Raw genomic sequence first — 19,064 nt, 5'->3', positions numbered from 1 at the left:
ATATTTTTGGGTGTTAGAAGCCCTTAAAGTCCCCAAGTATTAGCTCCAGCACATGTTGCTGCTTAACCTTGGCTCTCATATGTGTATCCTGAAATCTGGATACTTGCATTATAATTACCGAAGAGTGTCTTTTGGCTGAATAGTGTGGATGGATATTTGCATTTTAGCTGTAAAGGGCTTCAGTCAGAGCAGCAAGATTAATACAAGATATTTTTTCATTTGGAACCGTATAATTATACAAACAAATCTCTCCAAAGCTCCTGACAGAAACCCAGAGAACATCAAAATTCAAGGCCATCTTCCTCATCAAATGGACATTAGCTGGGAGGTAAGAGAAAGATTTTATAAAAAAAAAAAAAAAATCTCCATTTAGAAGATTGTACACTAGAAATCATTAAAGTATCAAAGCATTTTTAATGATTTAAAGTCATCAGTACATTGTCCTGTTGTAGCCGCTGTTGTCTTTTGAACACAATGGCCCGGGCCTTGAGTACAAGGTGAGCTACCGAAGACTCGGGGTGGAGGATTCCTGGAAGGATCACCTGGTTAACAGACACTCCTTTGTCGTGAGAAACACGACCACTTTTGTCCCCTATGAAGTCAAAATTCAGAGCAGGAACAGCCACGGCTGGGGACCAGAACCTAAGATTGTCACAGGTTACTCTGGAGAAGATGGTGAGTTGTAGACCTAATACTTCCTCTGCTGTATGTATTCATGTCATTGGTATATTTAATTCATAATTTGAATATATAAGCAAAGTCACATCAGTTCTGCTGTTTCATTAAAACATACCCTGAAGCTCAACTAGCCCATGTAGCTGTTGCTTTGCTGGTGACTTACTGTGAACTTCTTTTGTTATTGTATCCTCCCCCTCCCCTTCAGTTGTCTTTTGGCATTGTCTGCGGGAAAATGTGTCAGGTTAAGTTCTTTCCTTTCTTCCTTTTGCCCGTGGTTTTAACCCTGTGCAGGTGTGCAGTAGTGACTTTTCCTCCCCTCGGAAAAAGAATAAAAGAAAAGCCCCTTTTCAAAATCAGCAGGTGGCAGATAACCTTTGTAGAGCAGAGGGATGTCAAATTTCCACTTCTGTCTCAGAAGCTGTTGGAGATTTGACAGATCACGACACACTTTGCACCGTAGGCCTACCGAGGCACAAAGGATGCTTCCCTCTCTAGTGTCTGATTTGCTTCTATCCTTTCCTACTACCGGCATAGTGACATGTAGAGGAGGAGATATTTGGAGCATTTTAATTTTGTGTTTGGTGTTGAATTTCTCCCTGATGATAGAAAAAAAAAACAGCTTTCAACAACTGAGCTGCTTTATCTAGTTTCCAGCTGCGTATTTATTTGTGCACTTTTAATCTGATCTTCTAGCACCGGTGTTTATTTACCACCTTAACTGGCAACAGATCAGTTCTACACAACCTAAACCGACAGGCAGGACCTCTTCTGTCTTTAAAATAACAGCTCAGACCATCTAAATGGGCAGCTGCTGTCCAAAAGTGTTTTTCTTTAATGGTTTTACTGCATTGTACTGTACTGCAAGCACTTTTTCAGTTAATTTTCTTTCTTCATACATATTTTATGAGTTGAGTTTTAAACACTCTTTGCAGAGGGGGCCTGTTGGCAGATTGTCTGACTTTCCTCCATGTGTTCTTCAGTTCCTACAGCAGCACCACAGAACGTAGCAGTGGAGGTGATCAACACCACTGTTCTGAGAGTTAGCTGGACCCCGGTTTCCCCTGCCACAGTGAGAGGTCATCTAGGGGGCTACAATGTGAGTTTTCATGATCCTGAAACATGATTTTTTATTTCCAGGTCACGTATAAATGAAGTCAACAAAGGAACTCTGAACAGCAGTGACTCTGTAGCGCTTTAAAGTATTTTTTACAGGACAGTAATTGCTTGGTGTTTTCAGGAGACAGGTACAAAGAGGCAATTACAGTAAATACCATGAAATAATTTAATAACATATGCACTAACTACCAAATAATGACTTGATAATTATGGCCATACAGTAATTACTTGTACAAATGTTATCTGCTGTTAGTTACTTGATACAACCGGTGCAAAGATACAGTGAGCTTCTGTTGGCTCTATGGTGGAAAAAGTTGAATAGTTAACTTTCATTCACTAAAGAATCTGTAATTATAGGACGAAAAAGCTATTAAGTGTAAATTAAGTTCAAAGAGTCTTATGACATACCTTGTTTTTTTTTTACTAAAGTTGTATCAATGTGCTTTTTAAGTAATGTTTTCATAATCATGGAGGATCAGCAGGCTAGAGAGAGCGCTGCTGGATGATACCACTAGCTTTAATTTAGAAAGTTAACTTACAAGGTCAAAATCCTTTACCTGTTTTACTGAGTACAATTAGATCTTTATTCTAGCACATTTCTTTCTAGGTCACATTATAATAGACATTTCCACTCTTATCCCTCTTCGCTCACCTGTCTTCAGTGTGTCATTACCAAGGACAGATCCCCAGAAAAGAGACACCACTCACTTTTACTGCTTTGTCTTTTATAAGTGCTCTTTTCAACCAATATTGTAAGTGCAAATGAACATTTTAATGGGGCAGGATGGAGCCGAGACAGACACAGAAATGTTCATTTTCTGACTTTGAGAATCTTATTTTATTTTATTTTAGGTGCTCTATCCAAATACTCTCAAGCTCCATTAATCAGTGAAGCCACCTGAGCCTCAGTCCTGATATAAATATTTTTAGAGCAAAGCTTTCATAGTATAGTCTGGGTATGTGACTCTCATAGGACATTATGAGTGACACATTGCTTGTAAAGCATAGGCAAGCAAGCTCAGTTTTCTAAAAATAAAGTTATATGTCAGTTAAAGTTGTCAGGTTTTATCTAGCAAGGGCACATTCATTACAGCAAAGAACACATTTAGAAAGATTATTCCCTAAAAATGAAATGATTTAAGATTTTGTGACTCAATTTGTTTTCACTTTCTGCATTTCAGACTCTCTTAATGGCTGTTTTCTGAATGTTGTACCGTTTCTGGTTAGCTAAGAAATAGCAGTTCAACACCTGCAGAGGATGAACTCAATGATTAGGCATCTGCCTGTTCTCCATTTTAGCAGACCGTTGTTTAGCATATTTTTAAATCTTTAATTCGTTTATGTCTGATGTATAATTTAATCAAACTTGTATGTCTAGAATTCAATTAAAAAGTGCATAATAAATGTGATGATATGATACAGTACCCTGTAAAAATGATGCTCTTTGGCACGTTCTCCCTTAACTTCACTCTGCCACCTGTATTGGTGCTGTCATTAAAAGTATAGAGACAGCACAGCAATTAACAGCACAAACTGAAAAAAAAGCTACATTTCAGAGCTAACGCTAAAAAGTTCACAGTTAACGTGATGTTTGATTTCACGTCTGCCTCATAACAGGTGAAACAAGGCATTAATTGCTGCTCATCAACATATTCTATCTCACTGATCCGTCTTATTCTCTGCCTCTCTCCCTCGTCTCTGTTCAGACGTGCCCCTCACCATCTTTCATTACTTCTCTCTAACAGGTTCACTGGTTGAGGAAGCGGAGTCTGCTGAATCCCAAGAAGATTTTAGATGATCGCCAGTCCCTGTCCTTCCCTGGAAAGAGGAGTCATGCCATCGTGCCAGGCCTTGAACCTTACTCTGAGTACAGACTCACCGTCAGTGTTTTCAACAAGAAGGGAAATGGGCCCAACAGTGACCCCGTCTTCTTCAGCACTCCAGAAGGAGGTGAGGTGTTGTGAGCGAGACATACCGACATACCAACATCATATGGTTGTTCCATGTTCATTTATAAATACTTGGGTAAAGTACACAAAAACTAAATAAAAAAAAAAAAAACACTCAAGCTTGCAGAAAAATACACTAATGACATAGTGGACGTTTAAACCGTATCACATAGAAAATGTAATTCAAAGCAGATTATTTAATTATTAATTAATTTATTTATTTTACATCAACACATGTCTGGAGAGGATCTTTAAATAACTTAGCTTCAGTGCAATGTTTATCCTTAAAAGCAGCAGAGAAAGAGGCCACCAGAGGCGATTCCTGATGAAGTTTTTCATGAAAATAACCTGTTAAAGGCTGCTCCGTGTTGCAGCCTTGCAAAATGACAAAGCTGCTTAAAAACCTCAAATCAAGTCATATGGTGACATTAATGTGTATTTCATCTGTTTACCAAATAAAAGCGAAAAGGGGGGCTTTTAAAATAAAGTGCACAGAAAGAAACATCAAGCATGAAAACACATTTGACATGAGAGAGAGAGAGAGAGAAATTTAACTTATTTGTAAATGACTGTCATGATTTAAGCACCCTAAAATATTGCCACTGAAACAGACTGGCACTCTGATGGTTGTTATAATGGTGGTTAGCAACAAACACAGATTAAATTAAAAAGCCCTTTTTGTTAACTCAGAATCACTGGATCCAGGGCCAGAAAACCAAAAACTCCAACAACTAAAACTTATCCAGGATGGAGAAAAACAAACCCCAGTCCCAAAAAACTCAAAAGTCCTCACTTGAGGTCAACCAACAATGGAGAACAGGACAGGAGAACAGGGCAAACACAAGCCTCGAGACAAACACAGACAGGGGGCATGTCAACGGACTTGGGAACAGACATTGGCTTGGATGCAGACTTGAGTAAGGACACAGACAGACTTGGATACAGATAAAGGAATCGACACAGCCAACAACGAGACTTATATACACGAGGTAACAGGCAACAGGTGAAACCAATTAGGGCGGGGCAGACAATCACAAAAGGAGGGAAACTAGACAAAGACAGGATGTAGACAAAGACAAGATACACAAGGGCTACGACTTCAAAATAAAACAGGAAATACACAACCAAAGCTCAAACACCTAAAACAAGAGCAACTTGACTAAAGAAACACAACCGGAACTACTAACAGAACTAAAGAAACTAAAGAAGAGTCCAGAAGCTCAAAACGTCCACAAAAGAGTTTAAAATAACAAACTAAAGGATTCAGAAAACAGCCCCCTTAATGGCTGATCATGACAATGGTAACGTTTAACCAAACAAGCTGCTGGAGAAACATGTCTGTACAGTAGATTCATTAACATTACTGTCATTTTCATAGTTCCTGAACAAGTGCCTGTGTTGACTGCCTCCAATGCCCAGAAGGACTCCATTTTGCTGGTATGGGGACCACCTCTGGAGGCAAACGGCATCCTCACTGGTTATCTCCTGCAGTACCACCTCAGTATGTACATACAATGTTGTTTGACTAATTACTCACTGACTCTTTGGCCTTAATAGCTTCCTCTGTGCTGTACCTCAGTGTTTTGTTTTTTTTTTTCTGTTGTGTGAGGCTTTGTGGGCGACGTGTGATCAGGAGTGTAGGTGCAGCATCAGTGGTGGGAGGTGAGAAAAATCTGGTCAGAGAGGAGGCAGTGTGAGGGGAGTGTATCAGGGATACTACAGTTTACCTTTGGGCTTACAGTTGTTTTGATTCCCATTTGAAAAAAACCTGAAAACGTGCTTCATACACTGTCAACCACCCTTATTCCCTTTCCCCTCCCTCCTCCTGTTATCATACCAGACACTAGGTGGCAGTGTTTAACACCAAACTCTCCACAGTGGTCTGCAACAGCCCAGTTGTTCAGCTGGCTTTAGATTGGGGTTTGACAGTTTCCTCTGTGTTTCTTATCTCGTATCCTCCTGGACTGCAGGTTCTCTTCCCAAAGGATAATTTAAGTCAGGGCTGTTTTTGCCTCTACCACAGATTTCTTTGACATTTATCACTCAGGAGCATTTCAAAAAAAAAAAAAAAAAAAAAAAAACTCTTAGAAAAAAATAAACAATACCTGCAGTGCAGTTAGGGCGAATAAGTGAGTAAGGGTCTTTCATTACGCTCTCTCTGTTTTCAAAGCCTACACTCTCATTGGCTGACATTTCTGAAGTCTTTTGTGTAAAATGTGAAGGCAGAGACAGCCCTTTGCCGCCTCCACCAACACCCACGGAGTCTGGCCAGCTCTTCAATACACTCTGTCCCTCTATCCTTTCTGTTTTTTTTTTTTTCATATCCAATGTCAGACCTTGCACAGATATTCCCACACAATGCAGTCTGTGGATGTTGGAGTTTTTTCGTTCTTTTTTTTTTTTTAGTTGAAAAGATTTACCGTGTAGCATGTAAGCATATTTCAAATTTTGTTTTCCGTTAATTCTATAAATAAAATATTATATGCCGTGCTATATGCACGGCCTGCACATCCGGTGGAGTCATGAAATTGCTGTGTAAGTGTGTTCACAAACTCATAAAATATCCCGTGTTCTGTGTTGCAAACAAAAATCATTTTTTTGAAGTGGAACAACAGGCTTGGCACATATTCAGCTCTCACCTGCATTTCAGCAACGAAGGGGGGGTTCAGGAGAAGTGTCTTGCTTTCAGCAGTCCTTTTACTGCTTCTACCTTATGTTTCATGTTTTCTTTCCCTCTTGTCTCTTTCTTCCTCCTGTTTTTCCACCTGTTCATTTTTCTCTTCCTTTTACACTGTTGGTTTTTCATCATTTCCTTCATTAAGTCGCCTCCATTTCCTCCCTCTGCTTTTCATTTCTCTCCTCTTCCTCCTCTTTTCATCCATTGCCACTTGTTTACACCACCCCCACTCCTCTTGAGCTCTCTACCTGCTCCTTTCATCTTCTCACGACTCTCTTCATAATGTATTCCTCCTCAGCTCACCTGTCAGGACATGTATCTGCTACGTTCACTCTCTGCATGAGCTAGCATGACATCTCCTCATCTTTCCCTTCCCTCGACCATTGACCCTCATTATAGTTGTGTTCCATTAACATACATGAGCCAAACAGTGGTGACTTTTCCTGCGTTTGTCCATTGTAGGCTCACTCATGCCATGTGAACTGACCTGACATCTTTCTTCTTCATCTATAGTTAATGAGACCACACTTGAGGTGGTTGACTCCCAGGAGATGAACATCATTGGGGCTGACACCACTCAGCAGCAGCTTCAAGGCTTAAAGGAGGGCAGCCTCTACCGCTTCCACCTCAGTGCCTGCACTCGAGCAGGTTGTGGACCTCCGCTGGCCCAGGAGGGCAACACCATCTCTGTTGGACGTGAGTAGATGAAATCAGTGTACCTGTGGTAGTAGTGTGGCTAATAGGCTTTGCACTGGTTTTAGTATGAAAGCCCCTCCAGTGTTAGAGGGATAATGCAATTACAGACATGGTAGCTGCAACGTAATAGTTCCTACAATGTGGAGATTTTGTAAACTTCAACCTCAGTATGTGTAGTATGATCTGGAAAAACAGTAGCCGTACCAGCTCTTTTCTCCCTGGCTAACTGAATGGTAAAAACTTGTAGTTTACTCTGTGAGTTATGTTGTCAGTTTTGAGCCGCTACTTGCAAAATCCCTCTTAGCCATGACATTAACTGATTGAAGCTAATAAGTATTACATTTTTATGTAATGATAGCATCATTTACATCATGCCAATGATACAGTTTTTTACTTAAGATGAAATGAGACAGTCGAAAATGGTGCAGTCTATGTGCCTACACATTCTACCACTAGGGGGTGCCAAAGCCAAAAATTCTCCACGCATTGTGACTTTAATTTGTATCTCACATAAAATAAATCCACGCAGAGTCTGTCCATTGTAATTTAACTCTTTGTTAAAACTTTATATTGGTTGTTTGTAAAACCATATACTGTCATTCAGCCACATTCTGGTTTCTAATTGGACAACAGTACTCCAGTGCTGGTCTATTGGAATCTGGCAGGCTTTAATTTCAGCACTGATACTGAATGAGTAACACTGGAAGTTGAGTGCTAGAATTTTGTGACAGTTAAAAGTTCCTGAAAAACTCTTTGCTCCCACCATTGTTTGGCAGGGGAGGAGAAAAAAATGAGCGCTTGAGAAAATCTTTCTCCGCTATCTCTGAATGTTTTAATAAAAGTTATTCATTCCTCTCTGGCTTTTATATTTCCTTTGAGAGGCTCTGCATCATGTAGGTGGATGTCCGGCCTGAGAGCCATTAGATGCATTGTTTGTAAATATGGTTGAGTAGAGGCTCGGTGGGGAGATAAAATGGTTCTGTTTCGGAGCGCTGTCCTCGGGGCACGTTAGTCACAATGCAGCAGAGTACATTTATGGATGCCAATAGCACGGAGCAGGGGCATCATGAATTTAGAGACATTAATGGCGAGTGATGGAGTGACAGTGGTAAAAAAAAAAAAAAAAGAATGCATGTGGGTTAGTAAGCCCAGGCTCACCTTCATGACTGAATGAGCTTTTAATGCCTAATCGCCATTTAGATAGGATAAACAGTTTTTTAGTTTGAAAATAGTCTGGAAAAATAACAGACTTACATACCAAACTAAAAAAACAGCCATAGAGGTATCAGCAGATATGTGTGTCTGTTTGTCCGTGTGTCCATGTGCGTGTTTAAAAGGCTTGCGATGCAAAGACAGTGGCTGAAATTATATATATATATATATATATATATATATATATATATATATATATATATATATATATATATATGAACACACACACAGAAGAGTGGGATAAAACATCTGTGAGAAAGAGGCACAGAGAAAACTGAGAGAACAGCAAACCATAGCAGAGGAGTGTGGCAGATAGAGAAAAATATCTGTTTTTCTCCATCAAGTCTCATGAGATAACAAAGCCGCAGAGATAAATCGGGTTACAAACTAGACAAAAAGCACAGAGGAGCATATACCTCTAAAGCCACACAAAAATAACCACCAATTATTTGCTCTCTGGCACAACATTTGAAAACCCAAGTTGTTATCGCCAACAAATTTGCTAATAGCTTGAACTTAATGTTTGAAAAAGTTTAGTTAGAAACATAATAATCAAGGGCTGCCTTTATGTTCACTCTAATCAGTTCAGGATTCAGCAATCAGAGCAGAACAGACTGTTTCAGTGTGCAGCAGCGTTCTTTTTTTAAAATTCAATTTAAGTTCAGGTTGGGGCTCACAATATTCACAGTAGACAATGTGAGCACTAATACAGGCAGAAACACGTGCACATTCAATGATGTCTGTACAACAGCTAATGAAACATTTCTACCAATGAATGCAAATCCAGTCCATTTAAAAATCAATGTAACACTAGAAAATTCCCAACACAGTTTATCAGACCAAAACCAACATGATGAAAACTAAAAGAAACAAATTTCTATTAATCTATTCCAAAACAAATACAAATCCTCAAAATTGTTAAATAATAAAAATACATAATGACCATGTAGTTACTAGCTATAAAGTTCATACTTACAATGATCACATTTTTCTTTGTATACCATATTTTTCCTCCTTTTAAAGTATATACGTACGTAAATATGTACGTATTTTAGTTTATAATACTTAATATGATACTTAATAAGATGTTTTAAACTCGTCCCATCTCGTAATGCATACCTCCAGAAGCAATAGTGAGTCACTGTAGCGCCCAGTCTGCCCTCAGTCCAACATGAGAGGATGACGTAGTAGTAACTGTGAGTAGGCTATAAACCTGTGTTGCAGCCATCCTTACCCTCTCAGCCACATTCCTCCACTCTTTCCTCAATCTCAGCTATTGATGCTGCTGCGCTGGTTGCTTCCCCTCTCTCTTGTGTTCCTCGACCTCTGAGTGTGAAATCGTTGTTGTCGTGAGTCTAACAATAACCAAAGAAAACCACCTACCAGTTACATAATCAGATAGCAAAGTAAACCCGAGTGGTAAACATTATTCCCCAATCCATGCAGATTTTGCAACATGTCAACGACTGCCCAGTCCTGCAACACACATGCAGCGCGCTCTAATGCACACCCTGAATGACAGGTATACAGAGAGGGCAGGTGAAAACTTTATGGATTTTTTGATGGCCCACCTGCCCACCGATGCGGCGGCCCACTGGGATTTGTTCAACTATGGCACAGGGGAAGGGGAGGGGGGCTGGAGCATCCAAAGAGTGCATTCCTTTGGTTCTTACAGTAAGGGTGGACACATTAACTTTCTGTATATATATGCATTGCCCCATTAAAGAAAAGTAATTCCAACCAGCACCATGATGAGAATCTGTAGCTGTTTAAATTAGGAGTAAAACTAGGAGCAAATAGAGTATGAACTTCTACACAGTGCCCCCTGGAGGTGCTGAACTCCACCACTCATCAAATCTAAAGCACCACTAACTAACAGGTTGCTCATGCATGTATACATGTGCATATGTTTCTGAGGATGCACGGCTTTTCATATTTGTATGCGGATGTGCATGCGTGTGCGATCGCGCATCTCTACGAATCTGTGAGTGTGGTGTGCGTGTTTGTGCCTGCTCTATAAACCTTAAAGCTGGCTTTCCATATATTTTTAATCTTCTGCTGTATTTCATTTTCTTTTTATCCCTCTGAAGATCCAGCTGTGGCTCCTGTTCAGAGCAGTATGTATCACCACCTGCAGCTGCTGCAGCTTGCTAGCACTGAAGTAGGGGTGGTAGAGACAGACAAAGTTGTAGTTGTCTAGCTAGTACCTGGCCATAGTCTCAGCAAAAGTTCCTTTACAGTTGTACAAATGTAGTTTGGATAACTCCTGAATACCAGTTCAGGAAAGACAGCACATTTCTTGTGTGAAAAGATGCAGTCCCTGCTGCAGTTAATGTGTGTTTGCTATCAGCTGCACTGTACTTGCACAGTTGCTACCAGTTGCTTTTCCCGGTTGCTCTAGCATTCCTGCCTTCATGTTGTTAATAGAGCTTGCGTGTTGCACAATATAGAGTATTAAACCTGACAGCGTTGTAGCAGGAATCTAACATCTGAGGCTTCTGTTTCATTTCAGGGCTCAACTGCTCTCTCTCATTTCCCAGCTCTATCCCAGGCAATTCTACTCATCTTTATTTAGGTATATAGCTCACTCTCATACATGCACAATAATTTCCCTGTGATCTCATCTTGATGTACCTGAACATTCAACCAACAATGGGATTCGAGACATGGAGTTGGTTCAGTCTGTTCTGATATCTGCGCATGGGAGGGGGGTGGGGGGGGTGTCAGGAAATGCCAGTTTTGCTTAAGAGAGAGTGAAGACTAGATGTCACTCCCGCCCACGATCTCTATATCTACCCTTTATGAGCCGAAATCCAGCTCCACTCAATTAAGTCTGGGGCCCAGCGTTGCCTTTTGAACTGTCGTCTTGAAGTGTTTCCTCTAGCTGCACTGTTCTCAAGCTGCGGGGGGATCCTATTTGCCTCTGCTAATCCTCTTTTCCTGCCTTCTTTCTCCTTTTCTCTGTGCCTGTCTGTGTTTTCCTTTCCTCCTGATTTTCCTCCTCCTATTTCTTCTCTCTTTTTATCAGTTCCAGCCCTGTTGAACATAAGCTCTTATGTGAGTGACACCTTTGCCAAAATCAGCTGGACTGCCAGAGAAGAGCAGCAGGACTCACAGCTTTATGTGGCTTATATGAATAACCGTAAGCTACTTTTCCTATCCCCGCCTTGCTAAACACAGATAGGAATTTTTAGGTGGCATCATGTTTTAGTGCAACTGGGAAGGTTTTCTATAAACATCTAAAAATATATTATAAGCCTAATGTCTGCATGGCAACTTCCATCATTTCCACGATATCCTCAAAATGTACCAAGATGTATTTAAAGTTATATATAGTACAACCAACACATTTACTTTGGAAACATCTATTACTTGGCAACAGCTCATACTATATTCTTTTTCGATAGCATGAATGCTAATACAAAGTTGCTGCTTGTGCTTGCACTTCTTGTGCTTGGCTGTGTAGGTGATGGTAACTGGCGGATTTCAGAGGCTATAAACACTTCTCAAAGTTTCCACGTAATTGATGGGCTCAAACCTGGGACGGTGTACACTGTACGCCTCGTGGCCAAGAGGCTGCTTGATAATGCTAGCATTTTCGAAGACGTTATCCAGACTCGAGTCACAGGTGAGAGGAGAGAAAGGTGTTGTAGTCAGTAGAGCTTAGTAACCTGCCGTAACATTACTAATTGGTATTGAATGTGTGAGTTTGTCTTTCTTGCATCACTGTGTGTTGTGTGTTTTGTGTCCATCCTGTCTAATATTCTTTCAGAAGAGACAGAGTGTTATAGCTGAAGGGAATGTGAGTGAGATATGATGTGAGAACATCCGCTCAAACTTGAATCCATCACGTTTTACTGTTTTTAGCGAAAGATAAACTTGTATGAGGAGTGCTTTAGGGGAATCGTCATTCTCAAATAGACCTGTGTGTGAAATAGATCTTTGAGCTCTGTGTGTCTTTGCTGTTTTTTTGTTCTCAGGTGCGGAGGGTCAGCAGAGCAACTTTTCGACCAGGGGATGGTTCATTGGGACCATGTGTGCTGTGGCGCTCCTCACCCTTGTTGTACTCATGGCCTGCTTTGTGCAGAGAAACAAAGGTGGCAAGTATGCAGGTACGCCACCGCCTTGCCAGCGACAAGACATGTTCTCCATGGAAAAAGGTCAGTTAGTCTTTGACCAGGGCTGGGTCCCCCTTGTCATTTCGTTTCTGGAGGCGAACCAAAATTCAGCTCATGAAATGTGTAGAAAATATGTAGAAGTTATCAGCCTAATTTGGTAATATTATAAAATTTTAAAAAAATATCTCGACATTTTTAAACACAGCCAGCTTTTCAAGTATGGTTCTTTGCTTTAACTGTTATTGCTATTTTGGTTCGCCTCCTAAAGGAGTGAAAATGTGCAGTGGGCCTCAACCCTGACCCCGATCCTGTTTGGAAATGCATTATGCGTGCATGCTGGACACCTATGCATGCCAGCTCCGCCAAGCCCAAGATCATTAACCCCAAATGAACTGTCCGCATGATGCTTGCAGCAAGTGTAGTTTTACTGCATGTGAAATAATTTGTGTCGCCCCTGTTAGTTCTGCTTGGTACCTGTGATTTGGTACCGTGTCGAGCGAGATGAGTGAGAATCAGCTGGCTTTGTTCCACTCCTCCCCACCTCTCACCTGTGCAGACCTTCCTCTGCGCTTTTTCTATCAGAGCCAAATTCAGTCTCACAATGGTACCTACCTGCAAAGTGAATCTTCACTCACTTTCTTCCCTCTCAACTTGCTTTCCCGTCTTCTCCCCCCTCAACTCCGCTTCTTTGCCTGCAGTAGCTTTTGACATGAAGCACTGAATATTTCATCAGCTCCTTTGGATTCCCCCTTTGCCCATCCAGCTCGTTTCATGAAATCCCTCTTTTGTCTCTCTCAAAAGCAACTGGTATTTTTAAAGCATATTTACACAAAGAGCTGACGTGTAGCACTTTGTACAGACAGAGAAAGAGGCTTTCAGTGTACAGACTTGATATAAAGTTTACACAGTCATATTTAGTTGTCCTCAAAAGCTTTTCAGTTATTACTTTTGAATTTCAGCGCTTATATACACTGAAGCGCTGTAAAAGTTCAGATCATTTAGTGCTGTACGCATAAATGTTCAGTTTTTATTTTTCTGTAAAAGGTGATAAAAGTTAACAAAGCTAACAAAAGGCAGATGCTTCTGTTTGAGTTACTTCCCTTTGAATAGTGTTAAAGACAGGAACCTTTATAGTTACTGGAATTTGAAGCGTCACAAATGATTTTGTGTCCCAACTGTACAAGTAAGATATATTACATCTGTGGATGAAAGTGCTGCTCTTTAACAATGAAACTGAAATGTCTGTCCTGTCCCCCTTGCAGTGAAAGAAAAGGAGGACCTCCACCCTGACGTGGAGTCACAAGCAATGAATGATGACACCTTCTGTGAATACAGGTGAGCTGTGCTCCTACTCTGCAGAGGAAAGCTGCAGTGCAAAAGTGTGCTGAGGAAATGACACTTTTTTTTTAATCTCCTTGAAATGCATTGTGTTGTTGCAGTATTAATCTACCAACCATATGTTATATCTTCTGACTGAGAAGCTAATTTGTCATCATGTGTCACCATACATTTTTTTTTCTCTCCCATCCCAAAAGCAAACCTTGCTTTCATGAGCTTTACCGGGATCAGCCTAGAAGCCAGTGTTCTCATCATTTAACGGGCTAGGTAATCACACAGAGTAGTTAAGAGTAGTGGGTGACACTGCGTGTGTGCGCTCAGCAGAGAGTGTGAGTCAGCTTGTGTCTGTAGGGATCAGTTAGTTATTTTGTGTGTTAGTATGTGTGTGTTTCTTCATACTTATAGGCTGCTTGTTTCTTATGTTTGTGTGTTTTTTTAACCAAATGCTGTTTCCATAGTTTAACTAAAATGGCGTCTGCCTGAAAGTCACTATACGCTCACTGTCTCCATGTGTAATATAGCCGACTTACAGTCTGCAGACCAAAAGGCACCTTAAAAACATACTTACACATAACACCTAGCATACAGTCAGGACCATAATTTCAAAGTCAGGAAGAAAAAAAGTGTAATCCAATGACAGTCCTCATATATAATACAATATGACCTCCATTTTCTTAAACAAATATTGTATTATATGCAGGCCAGGACCTTGGAATTGGGAATTAGGGTGGATGCTGCACACTATCTTCAACAGAGGCCACACTTTTAATTGCAATAGAGGAAGCTCCCTCTGCAGACATACAGATCGATTTAGGATGTACAGTAATTGCTTGAAACAGGCAAAGACTCAGCATGGCAAATGGTTGGAAAAACTGGGCCTTCCTTTAAGCCCGCAGCAGACAGCTGTTGTATTTTATAATAGCTGTCGAATTTTCCATTGTTTGCATTGTTTAGCTGCTACGGTGACAATTCAGGGAAATCGACTGAATCCTATTGTGCTTTACAGCACGGCAGCCGCTGTGTGACAGTGGCCGTGTTTGTTTGTGCACAAGCGACAGAAATCAACTGAAACGGCCTCTTCTGTTGGCTTTGATTCTGCTCGTCATCACATTATTTAGAACATGATATCTCACCATTGTGTGGTTGCTGCCAATTGCTTTCCTTTGATTCTTGCCAAGACTATAATTCTATTAAAAAAGAAAAATGCATTATCTCTGTAAACTCCATTTATAGATAATACAGCTTAAAGATGTAAGAAGTAAATTTTTACCGTCCAAAATGACTATAAATGTGTGAATGGATATTGTTACGTTAGGGTGTCTTGAACACTTTCGGTAGTGTTTTCTGTGTTGCCAAGTTTATTTTGGAGCTCGTCGGGCCAGGGAAGCCATGCTAATATGTGTTTGGGAGTCGGTGCAGATGTGTGGCTGCAGCTATCTGTTTAGAATGCCTCTCATGGTCCCGTTCATGACGCTGCTCTGACTACTGTCCCCCCAGAGTGCCCTTAGCCGTACTGTGATGTTGTTTTCCTGGCTTTAGAGTTGGATTCAGGGCTCTCTTGTGCCCTTTGAATCTCTGAAGGCAATGGACCACCCACTGGTATGCCACGTGTCCGGGGATCTGACAAGTGGTAATTATGGTTCAGACAATTTCTCTTTGGAGACAGCCCTCTGGTGCCCTGCACCTCTGTCCACTGCAGGAACAGCAGGTGTTGTAGCTGAATTAGCCTGTTAGCCAGCAGCATAGTGCAATTTCTGAACTAGTTTTCTGTTGTTTTTTTAAATGTGTGTGTGTGTGTGTGTGTGTGTGTGTGTATATATATATATATATATATATTTTTTTTTAGCCCCGCTCATCTTAGCTTTCATCGTCTCACGTTTTTAAGTGCAGTTCAGGGGATGGCAGCAGATGTGGAGAAGTTTTTCCTCTACACACCTTTAACCCAAAATACTTTAGGTACAGGGGTGGGGGGGTTAAAGAAATCCATCATGCATCTGAAGTCTCTGCTGCCCCCAAAGCAAGTCAGCATGGGTTAATGGCAAGACAAATTTAATTACCTTCTGCCCTCTCTCACCTGTTTGTGAGGCTGAAGGAAAGCCTTTTCCCGACAGATGAGACTGAGCTGGATCCCGACCAGGGTCTTGAATGAGCTGAGGCTCAGAAGCACTCAGCCCCATTTTATCACTGTATTCAAAGTCAATGTGGGCGGGCTGCAACGGCTGTGGCATTCCACTGCTCTTAGATAACAGCCACTTATCTTCGGCGCTCTAGAGTCGTCAGAGAAAGAAGGTTTGATAAGAGTTGAAATGCGGACCTTATGTGGCTTGCATGGTAAACGGCCCATTAAATTGGAGAGATAAGATTGGTTATTAAAAATCCCTGTGAAGGAGACCTGATTTGTAATCTTAGCTTGAACCACATTTCTGCGCAAAAATGCTGCTCAAAATGTCAAGCTTGTATTTGACACAGGTGTCAACTACAGCACACCTCAAATGGCACTATCATACAGCAGGCACCTGAGCACTGTTTCTGAACGCAGGCGCTCTGTGTTATGAATATTAAACCACAGAGTGGTGTTACCGAACAGGGATGGTTTATAGAATTAGAAGAGAACAGGGAGGAAAAATATCCTCAGTGTTTTGAGGTGACCCCGCGTCTTGTAGTGAGACACCTGCAAGTTGGCCAGTTGCCCAGCCTTAAATTGGCATCTAATCTCCTCGGCCCACGTGTGGGCCCTTCGGGAATACCAGGAATGACAGGCTGTTTGTCTGGGATTGCATATGCCCCACCTCTTCCCCCCTCTTCCTTCTCCCTTTCTCAATCTCAGCCCTGAGATTGAGAACCCTTACACACACACACACACACACACACACACACACACACACACACACACACACACACACACACACACACACACACACACACACACATCTCCCACCAGTCTTCTTTCTCACTGCACTCTGGCAATTTCCATCGCTGGCTTTAAAGAGATTTGAAATTGCCTTTGGTCCTGAAGCCTTGGCAATTAGCAATTAGTGAAGTGATTGTAGCAAGCCCTCCCTGCCTCCCCTGTGCTCGCTTTCCCGCTGTGCAGCCGCTGCATCCACCCCTGCCTTCTGCCCGTAGTGATGTATTGAAACCATAAGAACTTGCTTTGTGAGTGGGAGCCTGCGTGTCTGTTAGTGCAGCCAAGCATTTAATAGTCTATATGTACTGTGCATGCTCTGTACGCTGGTCTTTCTGTGTATATGTGTGTAGCTTTTGGTTATATTTGAAACAATGTGTGTGCGTCTGTGCTTATGTGTCAGACACAGGCACTTAAGGTCATGTGTGTTGCTTCCAAACATCTGCCTGATGTGCTATACAATATGTTTGTTTACGCACTGCACCACTGACCCCGGTCATTCTTCTCTGTTGTTGTTGATGGCAGTGACAGCGATGAGAAGCCACTGAAGGGCAGTAGCTTGTGTTCCCTGAATGGCAATGATACTGTTGGGGACAGCGTCAGCAGAGACAGCCTGGTTGACTACGCAGACGGTGGAGGAGAATTCAGCGAGGACGGTTCATTTATCGGAGAATATTCTGGACCCAAGCACAGAGGTTCTGGTGGCGAGCCCAGCGGACCCAGCCCAGTCACTGCATAAAGCCAGGCTGCAGCTGAAACAGGCTGCTTCAAATCCTTTCGTGAAACTTTTGAAATTTAGCTTTGCTGCCACTCAATATTGCTTGAATTGTCAAATATGGCGCAATGAAAAAGTCTCGAATGAGCGGATGTTTTTTTTCCTGAAGACTGGAAATGAAAGAATGCATCCAGCCATACACATCAGTGTGAAAACCACCCGAGTCTTTGTACATACTGTAAGAGAATGAACTGTATGATTAGAGTGATATGAGAATTAATTGTTTTTGTACCTATCAGCCATAAATCTTCAGTGGTGTACATTGATTTTATACTGTAACTATAAGAGAAGCAGATAAAAAATTATTTTCCACAAATTAAAAAATACTGAAAAGAATATTTGTATTTTTTTACGCAATGGACAAAAATAACATATATAAGTATCTACGACTTCATTCATTCATCGCACAGTACAGGGCGTCTGACTTTCACTCTCATCATGGCAAATTTCTAGTCATAAATGCTTTACTGTCTATTACTGTATATTATTTGTATTCATTTTTGTTTTTGTTTTTTTGAATATCAATATGCAGATATGTGAAAGTTGACCATTTGTATTTTTTTTTTTATTATCGAAATGCTCATGATGTCCTTTTATGTCATTACATCAAAAGTGTTTCCAGACATAAACATAAGAACTAAACAAACTCAACAAGTTCAAGTATCTGATTTCCCCAAACACGCCCCTGGTCGGGTGTGGAAATTACAGAAGGGATGTATACTAGTTGTTTAGAAAGAAGGTTAAATTGATAAGTGTAGTTCTGTGTTTGATTAGTGGAATCATGAATGCATTCATTTGAGGAACTTCTTAAAACTGTAATTGGTGAATAAAGCTTTCACCTTAGGGACTCTCCAGTACTGAAGTTTCTAAATGTAAGCAATTTGTCCTGCTCCTGTTTGTAAAGTCTGGGACGTTTTAATCATGTGCCTTTATTCCGAGTGAATCACTCTATATCTCGTTAAAATGATCAGGCAGCCGGGCTATTTATTATTTTGAAATCCTAAATGTCAGTTTCTTTCTTTCCAATTTTTTTTTTTTTTTTACTTGGTGCAGTGATTCATCAGTTTCTATTTGCTGCTCCTTTTCCGTGATTTAAAAAGCATCCACTTCCATGGCCCTCTCACTTTCAAGTTGAGATGTTCCTCCACTGAACATGGGATGGGAAATTGCAAAAACATAAAAATCCTTCTTTGCTTCTTAGCTATTTCCAAAATTATACAGTACATTTCGTTCACAAACACAAACTAAGCACAAAGTGATACTGAAATGATAAAAACATGGCTTAATTAAGCTTGATTTTCTCAAAGGTCAAACACGTTGCAAATAACGAGAAATATTTTGCCCGTGATCTCCGTGGCTAATCCATGCAGTGATTCCTCCCATGCATAATGCATGTTACTAAAATATTCATCAAGGATATAACTCAGAAAAAGTTGAGAGTTTATCTATTCAACAATCTTACTTAAACACATGTAATAAAACAGGATATAGCAGTGGTGCTGGCTACCAGCTTCTAAATGTTTCATTGCCTGGAGGCTTATTTTTTTATGTTTACGATTCTAAAGTGCGCTCTTTTAAGATACGAAGACCATTTTAAAAC

General features: G+C 40.8%; 1 protein-coding gene across 6 annotated transcripts in view; it reads left to right on the top strand.

The window, feature by feature from the left end:
* Window positions 1–18,453, top strand: part of LOC121191580 (neural cell adhesion molecule L1-like protein) — a 46,906-nt gene extending 28,453 nt beyond the window's left edge. For 5 of the 6 annotated variants that reach the window (XM_041052816.1, XM_041052790.1, XM_041052798.1 and 2 more), the window contains exons 17-25: window positions 258–328; window positions 453–675; window positions 1,659–1,774; window positions 3,540–3,744; window positions 5,122–5,244; window positions 6,934–7,116; window positions 12,309–12,488; window positions 13,709–13,781; window positions 17,215–18,453. In XM_041052816.1, coding sequence (XP_040908750.1) covers window positions 258–328; window positions 453–675; window positions 1,659–1,774; window positions 3,540–3,744; window positions 5,122–5,244; window positions 6,934–7,116; window positions 12,309–12,488; window positions 13,709–13,781; window positions 17,215–17,428 — 1,388 coding nt within the window. In that variant the 3' untranslated portion in view covers window positions 17,429–18,453. The remainder of the gene's footprint in view (window positions 1–257; window positions 329–452; window positions 676–1,658; window positions 1,775–3,539; window positions 3,745–5,121; window positions 5,245–6,933; window positions 7,117–12,308; window positions 12,489–13,708; window positions 13,782–17,214) is intronic. The other variant, XM_041052823.1, reaches the window with a different exon arrangement.
* Window positions 18,454–19,064: the final 611 nt, after the last annotated feature.

The sequence above is a fragment of the Toxotes jaculatrix genome, chromosome 2, assembly GCF_017976425.1.
Source record: "Toxotes jaculatrix isolate fToxJac2 chromosome 2, fToxJac2.pri, whole genome shotgun sequence".
Lineage (NCBI taxonomy): Eukaryota > Metazoa > Chordata > Actinopteri > Toxotidae > Toxotes > Toxotes jaculatrix.
Note: the sequence above shows the minus strand (reverse complement) of the source record. Positions and strands in the feature narration are given on the sequence as shown.